This window comes from Labeo rohita, chromosome 10, assembly GCF_022985175.1.
Source record: "Labeo rohita strain BAU-BD-2019 chromosome 10, IGBB_LRoh.1.0, whole genome shotgun sequence".
NCBI lineage: Eukaryota > Metazoa > Chordata > Actinopteri > Cypriniformes > Cyprinidae > Labeo > Labeo rohita.
In genome coordinates, this window is record NC_066878.1 from 31,202,627 (window position 1) to 31,222,461 (window position 19,835).

General features: G+C 37.3%; 2 protein-coding genes across 3 annotated transcripts; both read left to right on the forward strand.

Moving 5' to 3' along the window:
* The first annotated feature begins 52 nt into the window (after positions 1-52).
* Positions 53-6,433, forward strand: LOC127172444 (low choriolytic enzyme). Its single transcript, XM_051121709.1, has 10 exons — positions 53-245; positions 349-402; positions 469-531; positions 615-661; positions 2,676-2,757; positions 3,498-3,612; positions 3,777-3,949; positions 5,249-5,330; positions 5,442-5,563; positions 6,311-6,433. Exons 1-10 carry the CDS (start codon positions 206-208, stop codon positions 6,322-6,324), a joined length of 792 nt encoding a protein of 263 aa, XP_050977666.1. The 5' UTR covers positions 53-205; the 3' UTR covers positions 6,325-6,433.
* A 979-nt stretch (positions 6,434-7,412) lies between these two features.
* Positions 7,413-11,197, forward strand: LOC127172443 (alpha-2B adrenergic receptor). Of its 2 annotated transcripts, none has more exons than XM_051121707.1 (2): positions 7,413-8,020; positions 8,148-11,197. In XM_051121707.1, exon 2 carries the CDS (start codon positions 8,317-8,319, stop codon positions 9,682-9,684), a length of 1,368 nt encoding a protein of 455 aa, XP_050977664.1. In that variant the 5' UTR covers positions 7,413-8,020; positions 8,148-8,316; the 3' UTR covers positions 9,685-11,197. The 2 variants fall into 2 exon arrangements, with proteins under 2 accessions (XP_050977664.1, XP_050977665.1); XM_051121708.1 differs by having other exon boundaries at positions 8,159-11,197.
* The last annotated feature ends 8,638 nt before the right edge of the window (positions 11,198-19,835 follow it).

Here is a 19,835-nt window from a genome sequence, read left to right on the forward strand (position 1 = left end):
CTCCGGAATGAAACTACAACATGCGCGTTTTTGGTTCCGTCCGCCATTGTAATCGGCCCTCAGTGAAGTTCATAGAACTAATTGTCAATCAAGATCACCAGGTGGCCAAATAATTAGCAAATACAGGACGCGTTTGAAAAGACACGTTTGCCTAGTTATTGCATGTAATACAGGCCCTCTTTTCAGAAATCAGTGATTGTTTAAAATGCTGTGGTTAATTTTACTGGTTGCATGGTTTTGTGAAGGTACACCGATAACACAAATCTGTCACTAGTTCATCATTATATTATGAGTTTACATTTGTGGTTATAGCATATACATTAAAACAAAGCTGTTTTTGCATTTAAGTATGGGGAGCTCCTGTGGATACACTGAAGACCACTGATATCCAGTATGATGAAGGTAAAACTGCCCTGCTTTTTAATAAACCAAACTTAATGTATATACCGTAATGTTGTTTATTCACAGGGTATATTAACTCAATGAAGAGTGGACAGCCTCATCTGATAAAGACAAGTGAAACACTATTGGGTAAGACATCTGTATACACAACAGCATGGCTCATCAGAGTCTTTAGACTTAGAATTTAATGTGTTTGTCAATGTCTTCAACAGATTTTGAGGGAGACTATGCTGTACAGGAGGGAGATATCTTACTACCAGTAAGCTCAAATTACACTTCTAAATTCACAAGCTAGAGCTAGTTGTCATTTAAAGCAAGATACAATGTATAAAGTATTTATCTGTTTGTGAATGTAGGTTTCAATTACAATATGTGTCTTTTAAAGAGTTCCTCAACATTAGTTTTTTTTTTTCCTCATTAGCTAAACCAAAAAAAAAAAAAAAAAAAAAAAAAAAAAAAATCTTCATTTAAAGGGATATTTCACCTAAAAATGAAATTCTGTCATCATTTGCTCACTGTCAGGTTGTCCCAAACATGTATGATTTACTTTCTTCTGTTGAGCACAAAAGAAGATATATTGAAGAATGCTGGTAACCAAACAGTTGACAGTAGCCACTGATTTTAAACAGGATAGAGTAGGGATGCAACAATACAGTTAGTCCATGGTTCAATAGGTATCTCGGTTTTTAACCAAGGTGTTCGCTTCAGTTCTGATGTCTTGTCACGTGATGTGTTTTTTTTTTTTTTTTTTTTTTTTTTTTGCAACAAATGAACAAAATACTCCCGTAAACCTCTGTACACTGGAGAAAGTGTGGTTTTGTATATGTCTACTTAATTTTTCTTTTGAGATTTTTTTTTTTTTTTTTTTTTTTTTTTTTTTTTTTCATAACTGGACGCCAGAGGGCGCCCTCGTGCAGAAAATCCACATATGCATCAAGTTGGGCTGTTCGATTCCGAAAATTTGTGAATCGATTCCGATTCCTGGTTCTGGAATCGATGAGATTCGTTTCCAAGAATCGATTCCTCACTGTGGTTTAAGATTCTTTTTCGATTCTTGTTTTTCAAAAATTATGATACATTTCTGTATTTAAATTATAATTTGTCTGCATTGCCGATGAAATTAGTCATAGCCCACAGCTCAGTAGTGGACATGCATTTATTGCATGAATGAAACGGGGTGTATGGTTCAGCACAATGATGTTTACTTCAACCATATGCTTTGCACAAAATTAACAAACTGGACATTGAAACTAAATAACCAGAACATTGACAACATCATTGATATAAGAGCTCGTGGTTTATCTGTCAGTCAGACGCGCACTCTCCGCCACTTATCTGTGCTCTCGGCGCTTTCTTTCAGAATTATCACAAACTGACAGAAAAGTTAAAAATAGCATTTTATTTAAGATGGAAATGGGACCAAGACCATTGATCACGTCATGATCTGTTCTGTTGTGCAGCGCTCATGTGGACAATATAAGCCAGTTCCACCGTAAAATAGCTTCTGAATCATTTTCTAACTGGTTCATTAAAATGATCTATCCGAAAGAATAAAATCAGACTTTTAATCACTATTAGCGAGCAAAAAGAGGCAAATTAATAAGTGCTTAACAGAAGGCTGCATCCTCAAACTCAAATGTGCTCAGTGCTGACTTTTTTCATTCAGTTTGTTTTCATGAATCGACGTTCAGTGGCAGCAGCCGAGATATGCAGCCTTCGTATGATGCAGCCATTTGTTTGAGAGGCTTCCATTAGGACTTGGATTCGATTCCAAAAAGAATCGATTCCTCCATTCCAAGGTGTTGGGAATCGAGAATCGATTCCAACCTTTGGAATTGATTCCGTCACGGGGAATCGACTCCCCATTCAGAGCTGTTTTCACTTCAACAAAGCTTAAATATGGGCGCTAGGGCTGTTCGATTCCGAAAATTTTGGAATCGAGTCTGGAACTCCTTGTTCTGGAACCGATGGGATTCAATTCCAAGAATCGATTCCTCACTGTTGTTTTCGATTCTTGTGTTGTGTTGTGTGTTTTTTTTTTTTTTTTTTTTTTTTTTTTTTTTTATAGATTGGAGGAACCTAATTTTGCCATGACTGTAGGATATAAAGGTCTTAGAAAGTAACCTATCATAATATGAAGCATTGTTTTTATCTCCAATATGGCCGTTCATCCACAACCAGTGCTTATTTAATGATATAATGCCTCATTTGCGTATTTAAACAAATTTCACAACACCTGGAATACAAAAACCATTGCCTCTGTGTTTCTTCAGAATGACAGGAATGCAGTGAGTCAGCTGTGGCCTGAGGTGAATGGAAGTTTGTCGGTGCCTTATGAAATTGATTTTGTTATTGGTGAGTTTTTTTTTTTTTTTTTTTTTTTTTTTTGCTTGTTTGGTGCTTTGTTTTCTGCAATACCTTGGTGTGCCCTGGTAGTCAAAATTTCAATGATTAGTAAGTAGATAAGTAGTAGCAGATGAAGATGCACTGATATTAAGAGAATTAAAGGGATTGTTCATTTTTAGGGTGAACGATCCCTTTTTGTTATTAATTACTCACCTTTGCGTTGTTCCAAACCTGTAAGACCTTCTTTCATCTTCGGAACACAAATTAAGATATTTTTGATGAAATCCGAGAGGTTTATGAACCTGCATAGAAAGCAACGCAACTGACACGTTCAAGGCCCAGAAAGGTAGTAAAGGCATCGTTAGAATAGTCCATGTGACATCAGTTTTTCAATTTTAATGTTATGAAGCTACAAGAATGAACCACTAATCATGTCACATGGAGCATCACATTGACGATATTATTGATGTCCTTACTTCCTTTCTGGGCCTGGAATGTGTCAGTTGCGTTGCTGTCTACGCAGGGTCAGAACGCTCTCAGATTTCATCAAAAATATCTTAACTTGTGTTCTGAAGATGAACAAAGGTCTTTCAGGTTTGGAATGACACGAGGGTGAGTAAGTAATGACAGAACTTTCTGGTGAACTATCAGTTTAATGATGTTGGGGTGTGTGTGTGTGTGTGTGTGTGTGTGTGTGTGTGTGTGTGTTGTTTTTTTTTTTTTTTTTTTTTTATGTTTGTGGCCTTCAGAGGACAGGACTGAACACATTCTTAATGCCTTAAAAATGATCTCTGAGAACACCTGTGTCAGATTCCATCCGCATACTAATGAAACCGACTATTTGCACTTTGAGTATGGAGAAGGGTGAGTCACAGATTTTAGTTTCACCAGATTAAAAAAAGGTGGGTGGGTTATTTCATATCTTGTTCAGGACACTTTTTTTCAGTATATTTCAGCTTTGGAAACAGTCCATGTTTTCTATCTGTTGCCATCACTGAACATCTAATCTAGTTTGCTGTTTCCTTAAGGTGTGCATCTTACGTTGGATGTATGGGAGGTGAGCAACCTCTTCTGATTGGGCCACATTGTAAGGAAGGGAACATCTGCCATGAGGTCCTTCATTCCCTCGGCTTTCATCACGAGCATTCCCGCTTTGACCGTGGCGATCATATCACTATACTGAATGAAAACATTGCCTCTGGTACAGTAAAATACCAGTAAAAAAAAAAAAAATATATATATATATACATACACACACACACACACACACACACACACACACACACACACACACATATATATATATATATATATATATGTGTAGTTTTAGTCTACACCACCAGTCAAAGTAAAGTTTTAAAGAAGTAGGATTCTTTTTTTTAAATATCTTCTGCTTATCAAGCCTGCATTTATTTGATCCAACGTACAGCAAAAACAGTGCAAATTTGTAGTTTACCATTTAAAATAACTTTAAAATAACTTTTCTATTTGAATATACTGCCCTCCAAAAGTTTGGCAACGCCCTAGAAAAGTGGGGTTTTGGACAATATTGGCATGAATCCTTTTTAATTTGTGATAATTTTGCACTGATAAGGGACAACACAAACTACGAAAACATTTTATTACATAAACAGTTTATACACAGAAAAAACTTTAACTTTTTGATTCATCAGAATATCCAGCTTTAGCAGCTATTACAGCTCTGCATAATCTGGGCCTAAATTCATTGTATTCTAAGCTTAATTGAAAAATTAATTGTTGAAGCTATTAAGGTGTGCTGACCCAAAAATCTTCATCACAGCTGGAAAAAAGGGGCATGTCTGTCTTTGACGTGTATATGTTGCCATTATGTAATCAAAATGAAAATTATTATTGCTGGTTTTTATTTGCACAAAAAAAAAAAAAAAAAAAAAAAAAAAAAAAAAAAAAAGGGATTTACGCCGACATTGTCCAAAATCACACTTTGCCAGAGGGGTTTCCAAACTTTTGGAGGGCAGTGTATATTTTAAAATGTAATTTATTATTGTGATTTCAAAGCTGGATTTTTAGTATCATTACTCCAGTCACATGATCCTTTAGAAATCCTTTGAATATGCTGATTTGCTACTCAATAAACTGTTTTAAATATTGATGATAATAAAAAAAAAAAAAAAATGAAGTCAGCATATTAGAATAATTTCTGAAGGATCATGTGACACTGAAAACAAGTAGTGATGCTGAAAATTTAGCTTTGGAATAAGAAAAAATCATAGGAATAAATAATTTTTTTTAAAATGTATTTAAATAGTAAAATCTTTCAATATTTTTACTATGTTTGCTGTACTTTTGATCAAATAAATGGAGGCTTCTTTAAAGAAACTTTAAAAATCCTTTTTGACTGGTAGTGTACATAATTTGCAACAGGTTGTCTAGCAAAGTTTTGATCAGGTTTATAATTCAGAGGCCTTAAAGTATCAAATATAATACAGTAAAGCTTGTACTGCACACTTTTATTTTACAGGGAAAGAGGACAATTTTGTGAAGAAAATTGGGAACACCCTTGGTCTGCAGTATGACCTGGGCTCGATCCTGCATTATGGAAAGTAGGGGTTGCAGTCTAAAATAGTTCCTGAAATAGTTTTCATGGCTGTCTGGCTGCAAGATGTGCTTTTGGCTGGCCAAACATTTCATTAGTCATGATTTGTGTTTTACAGCAATTATTTCTCTCGCAATGGAAAACCCACAATTCTGCCTAAAGAGAGTGGTGTAAAAATCGGCCAGAGGTCTCACTTGTCGGATCTGGATGTGCAAAGGATCAGGAAGCTGTACCGCTGTGGTACGTCTCATGTGTGCGTGTATCATACCAGGGTTATTATAGTTAACTCAAACTTAAAAACATAAAAGAAAACTAGCTAAAAAATTACTCGCCCATACAAGATGTAGATCAGGGGTGCCCAACCCTGTTCCTGGAGCTCGGCTTTCCTGCAGAGTTTAGTTCCAACCCTAATCAAACACACCTGTCTGTAATTAGTAAGCGTTCCTTGAGATCCTAATTAGCTGGTTCAGGTGTATTTGGTCAGGGTTGGAGCTGAACTCTGCAGGAAAGTTGATCTCCAGGACCAGGGTTGAGCACCCCTGATGTAGATGATTTGGAGAAATTTAACATTGCATCATTCTGACGGCACCCATTCACTGCAGAGGATCCACTGATGAGACCAAACATCTGATTAAAACCATTTAAATTTAAAAAGGAAAATATAAAATTCAAAATATTAAAATCTATAATAGGATCTCGATGCTAAAATAACACTACCATATGTCGCTCTCATGATGAATCATAAAACTTCAAGAAATGCAGTATAAAAGTGGAAAGCTGTATGTAGACCTAGAATTAACCCTATGAAATGCTTACAACCTGCTAGCGTTCTGACGCCTGATGAGAGGAAGTGAATCAATAGCTGTATCTCTAAAAGACCTGATGCAGTTATTTATTGATTTTATATTTGCCTTGACATTGTTCTGTGACTTTGACATTGAGAGTTGCAGCTGCTCTTCCTGAAAGTATCTCCTTTTTCCATTGCAGACAAGACCCCATAAAGATCGAGCAAAATCTTAAACTGCTTTGGTTGGCTGTCTTGAATGGATACTTGTTAATGGAAAAGGAATTTTGAATCTAGGAAGACAAATAAAGGTTTGAAAATCGAAATGCGTATGGCTCATTGTGAATTTATGCCAATAATGTCCTCCATTCCCCAATTCTTGTTCTTATTGTCATTTTCATGTTTTGTCCAGTAGGTGGTAGTCACCGTGCGTTTTTAAAAAGTATGAGGCACAAATGTACATGCAATACCATTTCATTAAGATCAATTCTATGACATATTGCAGTGTAAAGTTTTCTTTTGGATTCTTAAGTGAAGTTGAGTTTAATTTCACTAGTATATTTGCTAATCACGATCCATTCTTCATGCTTAGAGAGTTAAATCTGTTGTAGTTCATCTGATAACGTTTTATTATTGTATTTAGTAAAAGCAGCCTTAATATGTATAGTGATTCTAGTCAATTGTATGCTTCCTTACCTTTAATTCTGGCCTTGTAAACACAAGAACAGTTGTAAGATTTTTAGTTTCATTCGCCAGGCCTCTTCTGTAAGATCTTTTGAACTTGTACAAATCTAACGTAAACAATAAACCGGAACCAGGTGGAATAATGTTGCAGAAATAATTTGTACAAGTCTCACAAATGACGGAACACATTTTTTAATTCTGCTCCGCTTTTTTGTTTTTCTTCTTCTAACGTAAAAAATGCGCCAGCCAGATTTCTTGAATCGTTGCGCTGTGTTTTTGTGAGGTTAAAAAAACTAGCCTGGATACGTTTTATTTTCATTTTGTTACAACGCGTTGTGTTTTCAAACTCTAATGGCTTTTTGAACGAGTTAATCAAAATTAACTCAGTTTTGGCACTTGCCCCGTAAGTTTTAACTTTAAGACGCGGTTTCCATTTGAGCCGCTTACAGCTGAAAATGTAAAAAAAAATGACAAAATTGCAAAACTGGCTGATAACCCTGAGAAGGAGTGATTCTCTGACGTTACGTCATGAGGAGCGTGTATCTACGTGACGTCATGGCGGGAGACACAGGCGCGCTCAGTGAGACTAGAGTCAGTTCATTCTGGTGACTGATGCGCGAACTTCTAGAAAACCTTTAGAAAAGGATAAAATAATGGAAATGAATAGAAGGACTTAAATATTAGAATTTTCGGTTTCTTTTTATTCCGTGAAACTGAGGAAGTGTATTATATTGTTAAATACTGAAATCAGTTTCCTTCGTGGATTTTATTTTTCTTCTCTGACACGGAACTGTTTATACAAAGATTATCTCTCTTTACGGTGTTTGGTGTTTGAGGAACTTCAGTTTTGGCTTGGCTGGTGCAGCATGTATAAAGACGGTGAACCTTTTTACGCATCTTGACAATTTCAGAGCTGTCGGGACACCCATAAACCCACGGAGCTACCATGTTTGAATTATTTTTACACTTGCGTATTTTGCAAGTTTTCTTCCCTAGCTTTTACCGTCTAAAAACGTTGTGTTTTCTTTCGACGCGCTCGTGTCCTTGCGCATCTCCAAGCGCGTAATCTGCAAGTGCGCTCTGTCTCTCTCTTTTCTTTTTTTTTTCTCTTTTTTATTTTTTATTTTTTATTTTTTTGGACTTGAATCGGAGAAGATAAAGCACAGAGCCTTTTTGTGTAGTTTTGGTGACTTATCATCGTATTTAAAAGCTGTTTGACTTATGCTGTGGTAAGTCAATACCGCGTTTTTTATTAATAATGACCGGTTTTGTAGTTACGCATGTTACGTTTTACTGGCTGATTGATTTTAAATGCACATGCAATATCTTGATTTGAAATTTTTTCTTCTTCTTGAGGTTTTCCAAAGGAAGTACATGAAGGATGTCCTTTTTTGATGTAAAGACTCATAGCCATTTTACTTTAAATGATTTTCTAAAAGAAAGAATGTTTTTGAAAGGATTACGCTAGAATTAAGTTTACATCAAAGACTGCTTTGCACTTCTCTGTCAAGTCTGGAACTTAAATATGGCCGTGACACCACCTTCAGATGTGCCGTGTACGTTGGGAGCGGGAAAAAATCTTAGTTCTGAGGTTAAAGCATTCAGTTCCATTTCTCCTTATTCCCTCGAAGCCACAGCTGTGTTTGCCACCGCAATGACGCTCATCATGCTCTTCACCATCTTTGGGAACATCATGGTGATCATCGCTGTCTTGACGTGCCGCTCTTTGCGAGGACCTCAGAACCTGTTCCTGGTGTCGCTGGCTGCGGCGGACATCCTGGTGGCCACATTGATCATCCCGTTCTCTTTGGCCAATGAGCTGATGGGCTACTGGTACTTTGAGTGGTTTTGGTGTGAAATCATCTTGGCGCTAGATGTACTGTTCTGCACATCTTCCATCATACACCTGTGCGCCATCAGCTTGGACCGCTACCTGTCCATCTCCCGGCCAGTGCAGTATGCAACCCAGCGCACCCCTCGAAAGATCAAGGGGGCCATATTGGTGGTGTGGCTCATCTCCGCCGTCATCTCCTTTCCGCCACTGGTGTCCATGAATAAGACTCATAAGGATAGAGGCTGCCCAGAGTGCAAACTCAACAATGACGCCTGGTACATCCTGTACTCCTCCATCGGGTCGTTCTTCGCTCCGTGCCTCATCATGATCCTGGTGTACGTTCGCATCTATCAGATTGCGAAGAAGCACACCAGATGTCCTCCGGGAGAGCCGAGGAAGGATGGCGCAGGTGGCGTCCCGCAGGGACGGGAGCTGCAGAACGGGAAAAACCAGGGAGATGTTGACACTCCGAATGTTCCCAATCCAGCTTCATCCAGATCTGATGGCATAAACCAGCCACAACCACCAGTAGAAAGTCGGCAGCAGATGAAACGCTCAAGGAGGTGCAAGGACGATAATGAGGACAGTTCGAGCTCTGGCTCCGATGTCGAGATAGCTGGGGGACATAATGCCAACGGGACAACCTCCAATGTAGGGGCGCTGGCACCTGGCCATCACACTGCCTCACCAACACAAACCTACCAAAATGTTATCTTAACATCAAAGGGCAGCCAGCTGGACTCTTCCAAAATGAAACCAGCAGGAACACCGAACACCAGAAGGAAAGCTATGATTGTTCGCGAGAAGCGTTTCACCTTCGTCCTGGCGGTCGTTATTGGGGTTTTTGTCGTCTGCTGGTTCCCGTTCTTCTTCACCTACAGCCTGCAGGCCATTTGTCCAGACGCTTGTAAGGTACCAGAGGCACTTTTTAAGTTCTTCTTCTGGATTGGCTACTGCAACAGCGCCCTGAATCCACTCATCTACACCATCTTTAATAGAGACTTTCGTAAAGCCTTCAAAAAGATCCTGTGTAAAAGGTGTAAAGACTGTTCTTTTTGAAGGCAGGCAACCCTGAAACTGTTTTATACTGTAAAATGTCATTTGTTCCTTCTAAAGGTGAAGCTCACAAAAATATTTCACAACAATGGCAAATAAAGGCCTTTCAGCTCAGATTCTTATTAATGTGTTTTTTGCAGGTTTTCATTTTGAGACTTGTTAATGATATTGGTAACATACAAGGGTTTTATTATACAGTATCTTATTTAAAAATGAATTTCATTTTGTGTGATTTCTTCCTATTAATCTCAGTACTTTAAGTATTTTTTTAATATATAAATGAAAAAATTTGGAATTGTTCTTACTCAGTTTCATTGAAATAATACAATCTCTGTGAGATCTTTGCTACTGCCAACAGCAAAGAACATTTGATAGTTTGTTTTCCTTGCCAAAGAAATTAGCCAATTGCAGATAATTTTTCATTTCATCACTTTGCATGTTCAGTATTGCCTTTGCAAGAGCATGTTTACTTTATTCTTGTTCTTTAATTGTCCTGTGAAAAATACATTGCAAGACCATAAGATACAGAAGAAAACAAAATATTTAAGCAAAATAGAACTTATTTCTAGTGATTTTGGGGTGAGAAATGACCTGGCCGTTTGACTGAATCCTGAAAGTCATGTGATATGTTTTTGAGAATTACTCACTGGCTCTCTCTGTATCCATTTTCTTAAGCATTAGATAACTGTTATGTCATCAGCAGTTCCCTAACCTGAACTGAGCGTATATATCGGCGCACATTCCGTTCATTTTTTGGTTTCATCAGCTGAGGTGCCACATCAAACATGAGGAACTCTCACAAGAATGTGCTGGTGTCTCTCCAGAGAAGCTCTGGCCTCCAGGATGTTGCTTGTGACCTTTCCAGTGTACTTTCAAAGACAATGCGGCTCTTTCTCAGAGACACCTCTGGCTTGGCTGCATCGTGAGATCATAGAGCTGGATATGAGAAGATTTCAGAGAGCTTCACCTCTCTGGGAAAGTGCCAGAGCTCTTAAAAGCCCAAGAGAGGATTTACTCTCTGGGTCGAGAGAAAATAAAGCAAATGCATTGGTGACTTCACCTAGTTTTAAAACTAAATCCAAACACCCTCTGTTTATATTAAAAGCATGGTTTTCACTGACATTTTTTGCTGGTTTTCAGATTTTAACCAATTGATTGAAATGGATTTCCTGGATAGAGTCTGTTCGGTTTGTTATTTGATGGGTTCTGATTGAAAGTAACGGCCATTGTGTCTGCAGGCTGATGCTTTGGGTTATTAGAACATCTCCCAGTGTTTTTTGTCTAAAGAAGAGAGCGGCAATTATGTAAATTAATTGTGCGTTTATTAATGCCTCTTGATAAGACTTTTATGCTGTCATAAAAAGGTTTGTGCATTATAATTTAGCTTCTAAATGATATCGGTGACTGTGTGAGTGCAGATAAGTGAAGCTAGGCATGTACCAGCATGTCTTTGACAATAAAACTGCTTCTTCAAATTTGGTTCCATTAAGCGTCCTGCTGAAACAAGCTGCTGTTGTAAAGCGAATGTATTTGTGAAAATAAATTTACATTTGAAACATCTGCATCGTTTGCTGAGTAATTTTCAGGAACTGGTGTGCAAGTTGCTAATGACTGTTTTCAAATATTCATGACATGAATGTTTTTCTGGCTGGCTGTCCTGTGACTGGATTAGATGTTAGATAGCAAACCTGAGTCTTATCTTTGATTTATGATGTTATTGTCTATTAGATTTGTTGGAATCATGATGTTGAAAGTGCATATATTTGGCTGTGATTTAATGTTGCTCCTGAACTGAAAGATTTTTACTGGTTAGTAGACACCATCAGTTTTAGTTCTTTCTTTTTTTTTTTTCCAGCTCAGTAGATAGTGTTAAATTTTGTTAAAAATATATATTTTACATTTATATTTAAATGGATTTTTAATATAAATAAATTAAATTTTTATATTTTTAATGTATTTGTTCATATACATATATATATATATATATATATATATATATATATTTTTATTCAACTTATTTTTTGTTACCTTTTTACTTTTTTTTTAGTGGCATTGACAATTTAAGTAGTTTTTCCCAGTTCAGTTTATAGAGATTTTAATTTAAATACAATAAAAGGTAATTTTTAATTTATTCATTTATTATAAATATGTATTATTTAAATACAATTTATTTTATCTTAATAATAATTGTTTAAAAATTAAAAATTCCCCTCAACATAGCCTGCCTTTATTTATTTTCCTTTTCGTTTTTCTTTCTTTCTTGGCCTTATAAAGGCATTGTAGTCTCTTAGACTCTGAAACCATGTTTCTGTGCAAGTTGTTCGATGCCTGCCCGTCATGACCACAGACTTCTGTTGCAGCTCTAAAGACTAACCATGCACGGTTTATATCAAGAGATATGCATGCTGACATTCTGTGATAGTGCAACGTTAAAGTTCCTTCATGCTGTTCATGCAAACACACAACCATCTGTATCTTCATGACACTTTGAATCCCTTCACTACATCTGCAGCAAAATCTGCTGTTTGCAGCTGTTCATATTTTCATCCATCTAGTCGCATGTTGATTTTGCGAAACGGCGCTTCCCTCTGCAATCTCAAGTGCCCCTTCCTCTTTTTGAAGCGGCAGAAACAGATGCTGCCAAACAGGCCGAGGTGGAACGCATTTGTACACAGACCTCAGAAGCAAAGATGCTGATTATGAGGGCTGCTGGATTCAACAACACAACGACAAACCCTTATCAACAAATCAACTTATACAATTTTTATCTTGCATGCATGCATATGTCTGGTTACTTTTCACCATACTGATAAGAAATGTGGCCTTTTCGACACGATTTACATAAGGTAATGCATTGTGGGGCTGGCGTTGAAATTGAATTAGGTCATCAAAAGATGTTTGTTTATGACTCTTCCAACTACATTGTAAAGACTTGTGGGTCTTTGGACTTTTTTTTTTAAAGAAAAATTTTAAAATGTGAGTATCAAATATAATGCATTAGGTTTGATACCTGATATCAGCCTGACATCAGATATGATACAACAAATAAAAACACTTTTTTTTTTCGGAAGATTTCTAATTATTATTTCATATGTCAGGTTTTACAGGATTAAATTTATGATAAACACTCCATACCCTTTCCCCCCTCTTTCTAGTTGTCTTTTCAATGTCTTATCACTTGAGATTGTCTGGAAGCATCTTGCTGCGAGTTAATTAGGGAGCTGCGCTGAGCGAAGGCACTCCGCAATCACTCTCTCATAGGCGGTGTTTACAGACTGGATCGGAGCCGCTAAATGGAGCTGTCTGAGCGGACGCCATTAAGAGCTGTTATTTAAAACTTCTGAATTTACTTCACGGCTTGAGTTATCTGGACTTGCCCCGGTATGTTCAGTCAAAGGTTTGTCCCGTCCATTTATGTAAACGCCTTAGGTTCCTCTGTACATGAATCATTTCTTAAAGAGCTGCTGGGTGTTTTCAAGAAAAATGGCTATTGGCTATATAACGTGAGGGGAATAAACCCGCGATACGGAACAGGATGTTTAAATGACGCTTTCACTGATAATTGGAAATAAGCTTAAACCCTCTCATGAAGCTAGGTTTGTGGGTAGGTGGTGGTTTGTGTTTCTGTGTCAAAAGACTAGTACGGATAATGTGATAAGAATTGCTTCAGTGATTTATATCGGCGAAACTGAAAATATTTTATAATGTTCTGAAAGTCCACTTTCAGAACAAAAATTTACAGATTATGTACTCACCCCCCTGGAATTTTGGACCACTCTTATTTTGCAAACTGCTCCAGGTCATTCAGATTTGAAGGATGCCTTCTCCAAACTGCTGTTTTAAAATCTCTCCACAGGTGTTCTGTGGGATTCAGATCTGGACTCATTGCTGGCCATTTCAGAACTCTCCAGTGCTTTGTTTGTAAACATTTCTGAGTGCTTTTTGAAGTGTGTTTCGGGTCATTGTCCTGCTGGAAGACCCATGACCTCTGGTGGAGACGCAGCTTTCTGACACTGGCCACTACGTTGCGCCCCAAAATTCTTTGGTAATCATCAGATTTCATGATACCGTTCACACAGTCGAGGCATCCAGTGCCAGAAGATGATATTGCGCACAGTGAACACAGGAACATTAAGATCTCTGGAGATGGACTTTTCTCTCAAATCCACAGACAACTCTTCATTCTTCTTTCTTTTCTCCATGCTCAGTGTGATTTGTGAGTTGCAAGTGTGATTACTATGTTGCCCACACCTGTTATTTGCCACAGGTTTGTCTAAATACAAAATACAGGAGTATCACATGATTGAAAAGCAATTATTACTTACAATTTTGACAAGGTGCCAATAATTTTGTCCACTCTGTTTTTGAGTTCTGTGTGAAATTGTATCAAGTTTGACTTTTCTTCTCAGTTTTTTTTGTTGTTGCAGTGCAAACAAAAACATTAAGCATGTGAATACCAAAACATTTGCAATTGGAACAATTTTCTGAGAGAAGTGTTGCATTTTCTGACAGAATTGCAAGGGTGCTGATATTTTTGGTCATGACTGTAACCCCTTTGTTAGTCAAAATTGGGCTTAAAATGGCATAAAAACATGATCTGTGTGAGGTTTTAGTGAGTAATCAGCTTGGTGAAATTTAAAGTAAATCTTTGTGTGTGGCCAATTACAGAATTTACAAATACCAATTTACAGAGCTTTAATAACTGATGATCTGAAATATTCAAAAATAGTTAAAAGTTAGGTATTAAAAAGAATAGCTGAACATGAGTTCACAAACTAAATATATTTTTAAAATTGTTAATGCCTTGAGTTATTATTTCGGAATAAATGTAAAATGCTAAAAAACTAACTTGATGAGACTCATACTTGGCATTGGTTACATTGTTATTGTAAAAATATAAAATAGAAATGAATTGTTCTCTCTCTCTCTCTTTCTCTTTCTGATAGTGTAAGTAATGTTTATTTAACCAAGAAAATGTTTCTGGAACATGAATGTACATTTGATTTAAAAAAAAATGTGAAGACTTTGCATCTTTATTTCAGAACACCACTGCACAACACTGAAACTTACTGCATCGCACCTGGCTAGTATGTCAGTGCACATTATTTTTCGTTCATTCATATCTGTACAGCATCAAAAAATACAGGATGAGTTACAGGCTAAAGTTTAACACACAGAATTCAGGGTTTGTTTAAAGTCAAGTCAAGTCAAGTCACCTTTATTTATATACCGCCTTTAACAATACAGAATTGTGACAAGGCGGCTGTACAGTATTAAATAGGAAACAGCACATCAAGGCAAACCAAAGGCAACATTAAACACTCACATTATAGGTAAAGGTAGTTAATCAAAAACAATAAAATAAAATGCAAAATTGTGTTAAGAGAAAGTGTCCCCAACTAAGCAAGCCAGAGGCGACAGCGGCAAGGAACCAAAACTCCATCGGTGACAAATGGAGAAAAAAACCTTGGGAGAAACCAGGCTCAGTCGGGGGGCCAGTTCTCCTCTGGCCAAAGTTCCCGTGGTCTTGTGCCAACAGCCGTCTAGGTGATGTGGTCTTTAATGTGGATCCGTCTCTGGGGCTCATCTAGTTGATGTGGACTCCGCTGACATTCAGGGCTGTAGAGGTCGTCTCTAGGTGCTGATCCACCGTCTGGGCTGGGTTCGGACTGGATCCGGGGGACTGCAGTGACCATCTGATCTGGATACGGACTGGATCTGGTGGTTAATGTGACCTCGGAATAAGAGAGAAACAGACTAATATTAGCGTAGATGCCATTCTTCTGACGATGCACCGAGTACATCGGGTGTTATGGGAAGTGTTCCCGGTTCCGGTTGACCTAATTAGTGCAGCCTAACAATCCTTTAACGGATTTGAATTATAAGAATGTGGATTTGTTATGTGTAAGCAAGGTTAAAGAGATGGGTCTTTAATCTAGATTTAAACTGACAGAGTGTGTCTGCGTCCCGAACATTGTAGGGTAGATTGTTCCAGAGTTTGGGTGCTAAATAAGAAAAAGATCTGCCGCCCGCGGTTGATTTTGATATTCTCGGTATTATCAAATTGCCAGAGTTTTGAGAACGCAGCGGACGTGAGGGACTATAATGCGATAAGAGCTCACTCAGGTACTGGGGAGCTAAACCATTCAGGGCTTTATAAGTAATTAGCAAGATTTTAAAATCTATACGATGTTTAATAGGGAGCCAGTGCAGTGTAGACAGAACCGGGCTAATATGATCATACTTTTTGGTTCTAGTAAGAACTCTAGCTGCTGCATTTTGGACCAGCTGGAGTTTGTTTATTAAGCGAGCAGAACAACCACCCAATAAAGCATTACAATAATCTAACCGTGAGGTCATAAACGCATGAATTAATGTTTCAGCATTTGACATTGATAGCATAGGTCGTAGTTTAGATATATTTTTGAGATGGAAAAATGCAGTTTTGCAAATACTAGAGATGTGGTTTTCAATAACTAACACCTCTGTTTTTTCAGAATTTAGCAGTAAGAAATTACTTGTCATCCAATTTTTTAACTCAACTACACAATCCATTAGTTTTTCAAATTGGTACGTTTCGCCAGGCCGCGAAGAAATATAGAGCTGGGTATCATCAGCATAGCAGTGAAAGCTAACACCATATTTCCTGATGATATCACCCAAGGGTAACATGTAAAGCGTAAAGAGTAACGGCCCTAGTACTGAGCCTTGTGGTACTCCATACTGCACTTGAGATCGATATGATACCTCATCATTTACTGCCACGAATTGATGGCGGTCAGATAGATACGATTTGAACCATGCCAATGCACTACCACTAATGCCAACATAATTCTCAAGTCTATTCAAGAGAATGTTGTGGTCAACAGTATCAAACGCAGCACTAAGATCCAGTAGCACTAACAGAGAGATACAACCACGATCGGATGATAAGAGTAGATCATTTGTAACTCTAATAAGAGCAGTCTCAGTACTATGGTACGGTCTAAAACCTGACTGAAAATCCTCACAGATATCATATTTCTGTAGGAAGGAAGATAACTGTGAGGATACAACCTTTTCTAATATCTTTGACAGAAATGGGAGATTTGAGATAGGTCTGTAATTAGTTAATTCGTTGGGGTCAAGTTGTGGTTTTTTAATTAGAGGCTTAATAGCAGCCAGTTTGAAGGTTTTGGGGACATATCCTAATGACAGTGATGAATTAATAATATTTAGCAGAGGATCTATGAGATCTGGAAGCATCTCTTTTAGTAGCCTAGATGGAATAGGGTCTAGCATACAAGTTGTTGGTTTAGATGATTTAACAAGTTTATACAATTCTTCCTGACCTATAGTAGAGAATGAGTTGAATTGTTCCCCAGGAGATCTATAGCGCACTATCTGATGCAACACTGTAATTGACGGCTGCATTGCATGTTTAAACAGTAATAGTGACGTTAACCTTTGCAGACAACACTAATAAATGACACTGATTGGCACTGCCCACGTATGCTATTACTGCTAGTAAAAAGCTTGGACCAGGGTGCATCTTCTGACACATGATTTGCATAAGTCACCTCAGTGAAAGAATGAGATAAAACTGTGGAACTCCATCACAATGCTTTTGTGCATGCATTAGATGATTGCAGCAGCCAGTCGGTTTGCTGGCCTCATGAGTCAGTCATCCCACACTCTAGTTCTGTTCACATGGCTGAACGATGTCCATTAGAAAGAAAACACTATTAATCAAATGCAGAGGTTGCTTATTTGAACATAATGTACCTTTTAACAGCTGTTACACAACAATTTTTCATCTCAAAGGCCTCAGTGAACCAAACAACAACAAAACTGGGTTAGATTGATCTTTTGATGATTTGCATTTTCATGGGTGATAAGACAATGCTAAATGCTTATTGTTTAAAAATGTTACATTTAACAGCATTTTGTTCATAGATGTTGAGACTTAAATATCAACTTTGTTTCTGCTGAAATTCCTGACAACAGTTGACCATTCAAAAGGAAATTCACACTGAAAATCATAAAAAATGGTCTCTTCCATGCTTATTTGTCCTGAATGATAAAATAAATAATCATAACCTTGAGTAAATCTCACCAGATGCTCAGCAGTTTTAACCAAGCTAAATGTAATTTTCTGAAAATACAAATATGAATGAGGTCGCAGTCATGTTCGATTTTATTTTAGCACTAACCTTGTAAAGCACTTTAATAAGCACAATTATGCAATTGTTCAGTGCAGTTATATTTTTAAAAAGCACTGATGTTCTCAGTGTCTGCATGCTTATGAATAAAAGCTTTTTATCTTTGTGGAGTCATTAAAGCGAGTAAATTAATTTAAAATGCAGTGTTGTGTTTGATCAGTTCTGGGATGTTTCAGCATCCTAAAGATTATCCAACCATAGAGATACTGTCGACTGTTGAATGCGGGTTAGCCTGGTGGGTTTTAATTTAATTAAATTTAAATGTTTAATAATTACAAGCTCTTCAGGCATTGTGCTTGATGATCCATTATGGCACGCTGAAATGCCATGACAAAATATAGCTTAATTGTTTAAAAGAACTACTCAAGGAAAGGTTAAACTGTTCAGTATCAGTGTTATTTGACAATGAGAATGAAGATTTTGTCGTTTTTTTTACCTTACTAGACATTGATGAACTGGAGACTGGATAGATTGTGATGTTTTATCAGCTGTTTGACAGCACCCATTCACTGTAGAGGATCCATTGGTGAGCAAGTGATGCTGATTTTCTCCAAATCTGATGAGGAAAAAAACCCATCTTGGATGGCTTGAGGGTGAGTATATTTTTAACATTTTAATTTTGGGGTGAACTATTCCTTTCCTTTAATTAAGTCTCATCTGTTTTCTGTTTTTGTTTCTCCAGTGGCTTTTAAACAGAAACATCTGAGGAAAAGTTGATACTTAAATGAAAATCCCAGCTTTGAAAGAACATCCAGTGAGATTTCTTTTGGGTTTATGGCACTTTTCAAAACTTGTTGTTGTGTATTTTGTGTTTGGACTGTTTGCTTTGAGTATGTACTGCATAATTAATTTGAACCCCTTTCCCCAGTGTATTAGTTTCGTTTATACGACTGATCGCTTAAGCTTCATTATCTCCCTTCTCATTAACTATGTTCGCATATGAATAATGCATTAGGTCAGTCTGTCTAAGTAGATTATCATGTTATCTTTGTTAACTCGACAGCGATTGTGTCTCATGCTTTAGCCGCGGGTTGTTAACATGTTCCATAGGTGATTTTGCAGGAACAGATAACAGAAAACAGGATGTTATTCCCTGGTTGACTATATAAAAAAAATGTTTCATGCAGTATTTACTCTTACAGAATCATAATGATGCATCGTTATAAGGTTACATGAGGCTCATTAGTTTCCTCAGCATAAAGCATACAAGAAAGAGCGCCTTTATGACAGTTAGGCCACATTCATACTGTCAGTTTTTGGGATTGACAACCGCATTTACATACAGCTGTGAGTCTCGAAATGTCCACACAGCAGCTTACAGTCGCTTTTCAGATACTTAATTATGAACGTGCAACGGTCAAGCCCGTATTCCTTACCAGTAACCATAGCAACAGAGACCAAAGCAATATCTAAGATGGCGATGTCCGTAAAACTGAGGCTGCTTCCGAAAGCCTAGTCAGCTGACTTGCTGCCTCGCTGCCTTATCAGGCAATGACTTTAAAGGCTACAAAGGCAACTCCGGCAAAAGTTTCGGACAGAGAGGCAGCGGAACGTGATGCCGTTGCTAGGTTACCTAACCGTTAAGTTGTAGATTTTGGAGAAAACCGATCTCGTACAGTTATGTATAAATGCTTTAATAATACATATATATCTCAATGCCATTACCCACCGAAGGTCTGTGCGTCGGAGAAGACGACTGAGAATGGCAGCTACTTTTTGCTTAAAAAAAATAAAAGCACTGATGCAAGTAATATTGCAGAACAGGTCATTGTTATTAGTGGCTGTTCCGTTATTATTGGTAGTATGTTGTAAATATTATTCTTATTTTGTACTCATTTCATCCCTTTTAACATGTTTTATTAAATACTATTATTACAAACAATATTATTTATTATGCTTTTCACACTATTATGATTCATAAAGTTTTTCATGGCCAAGACCTCATCTATTATA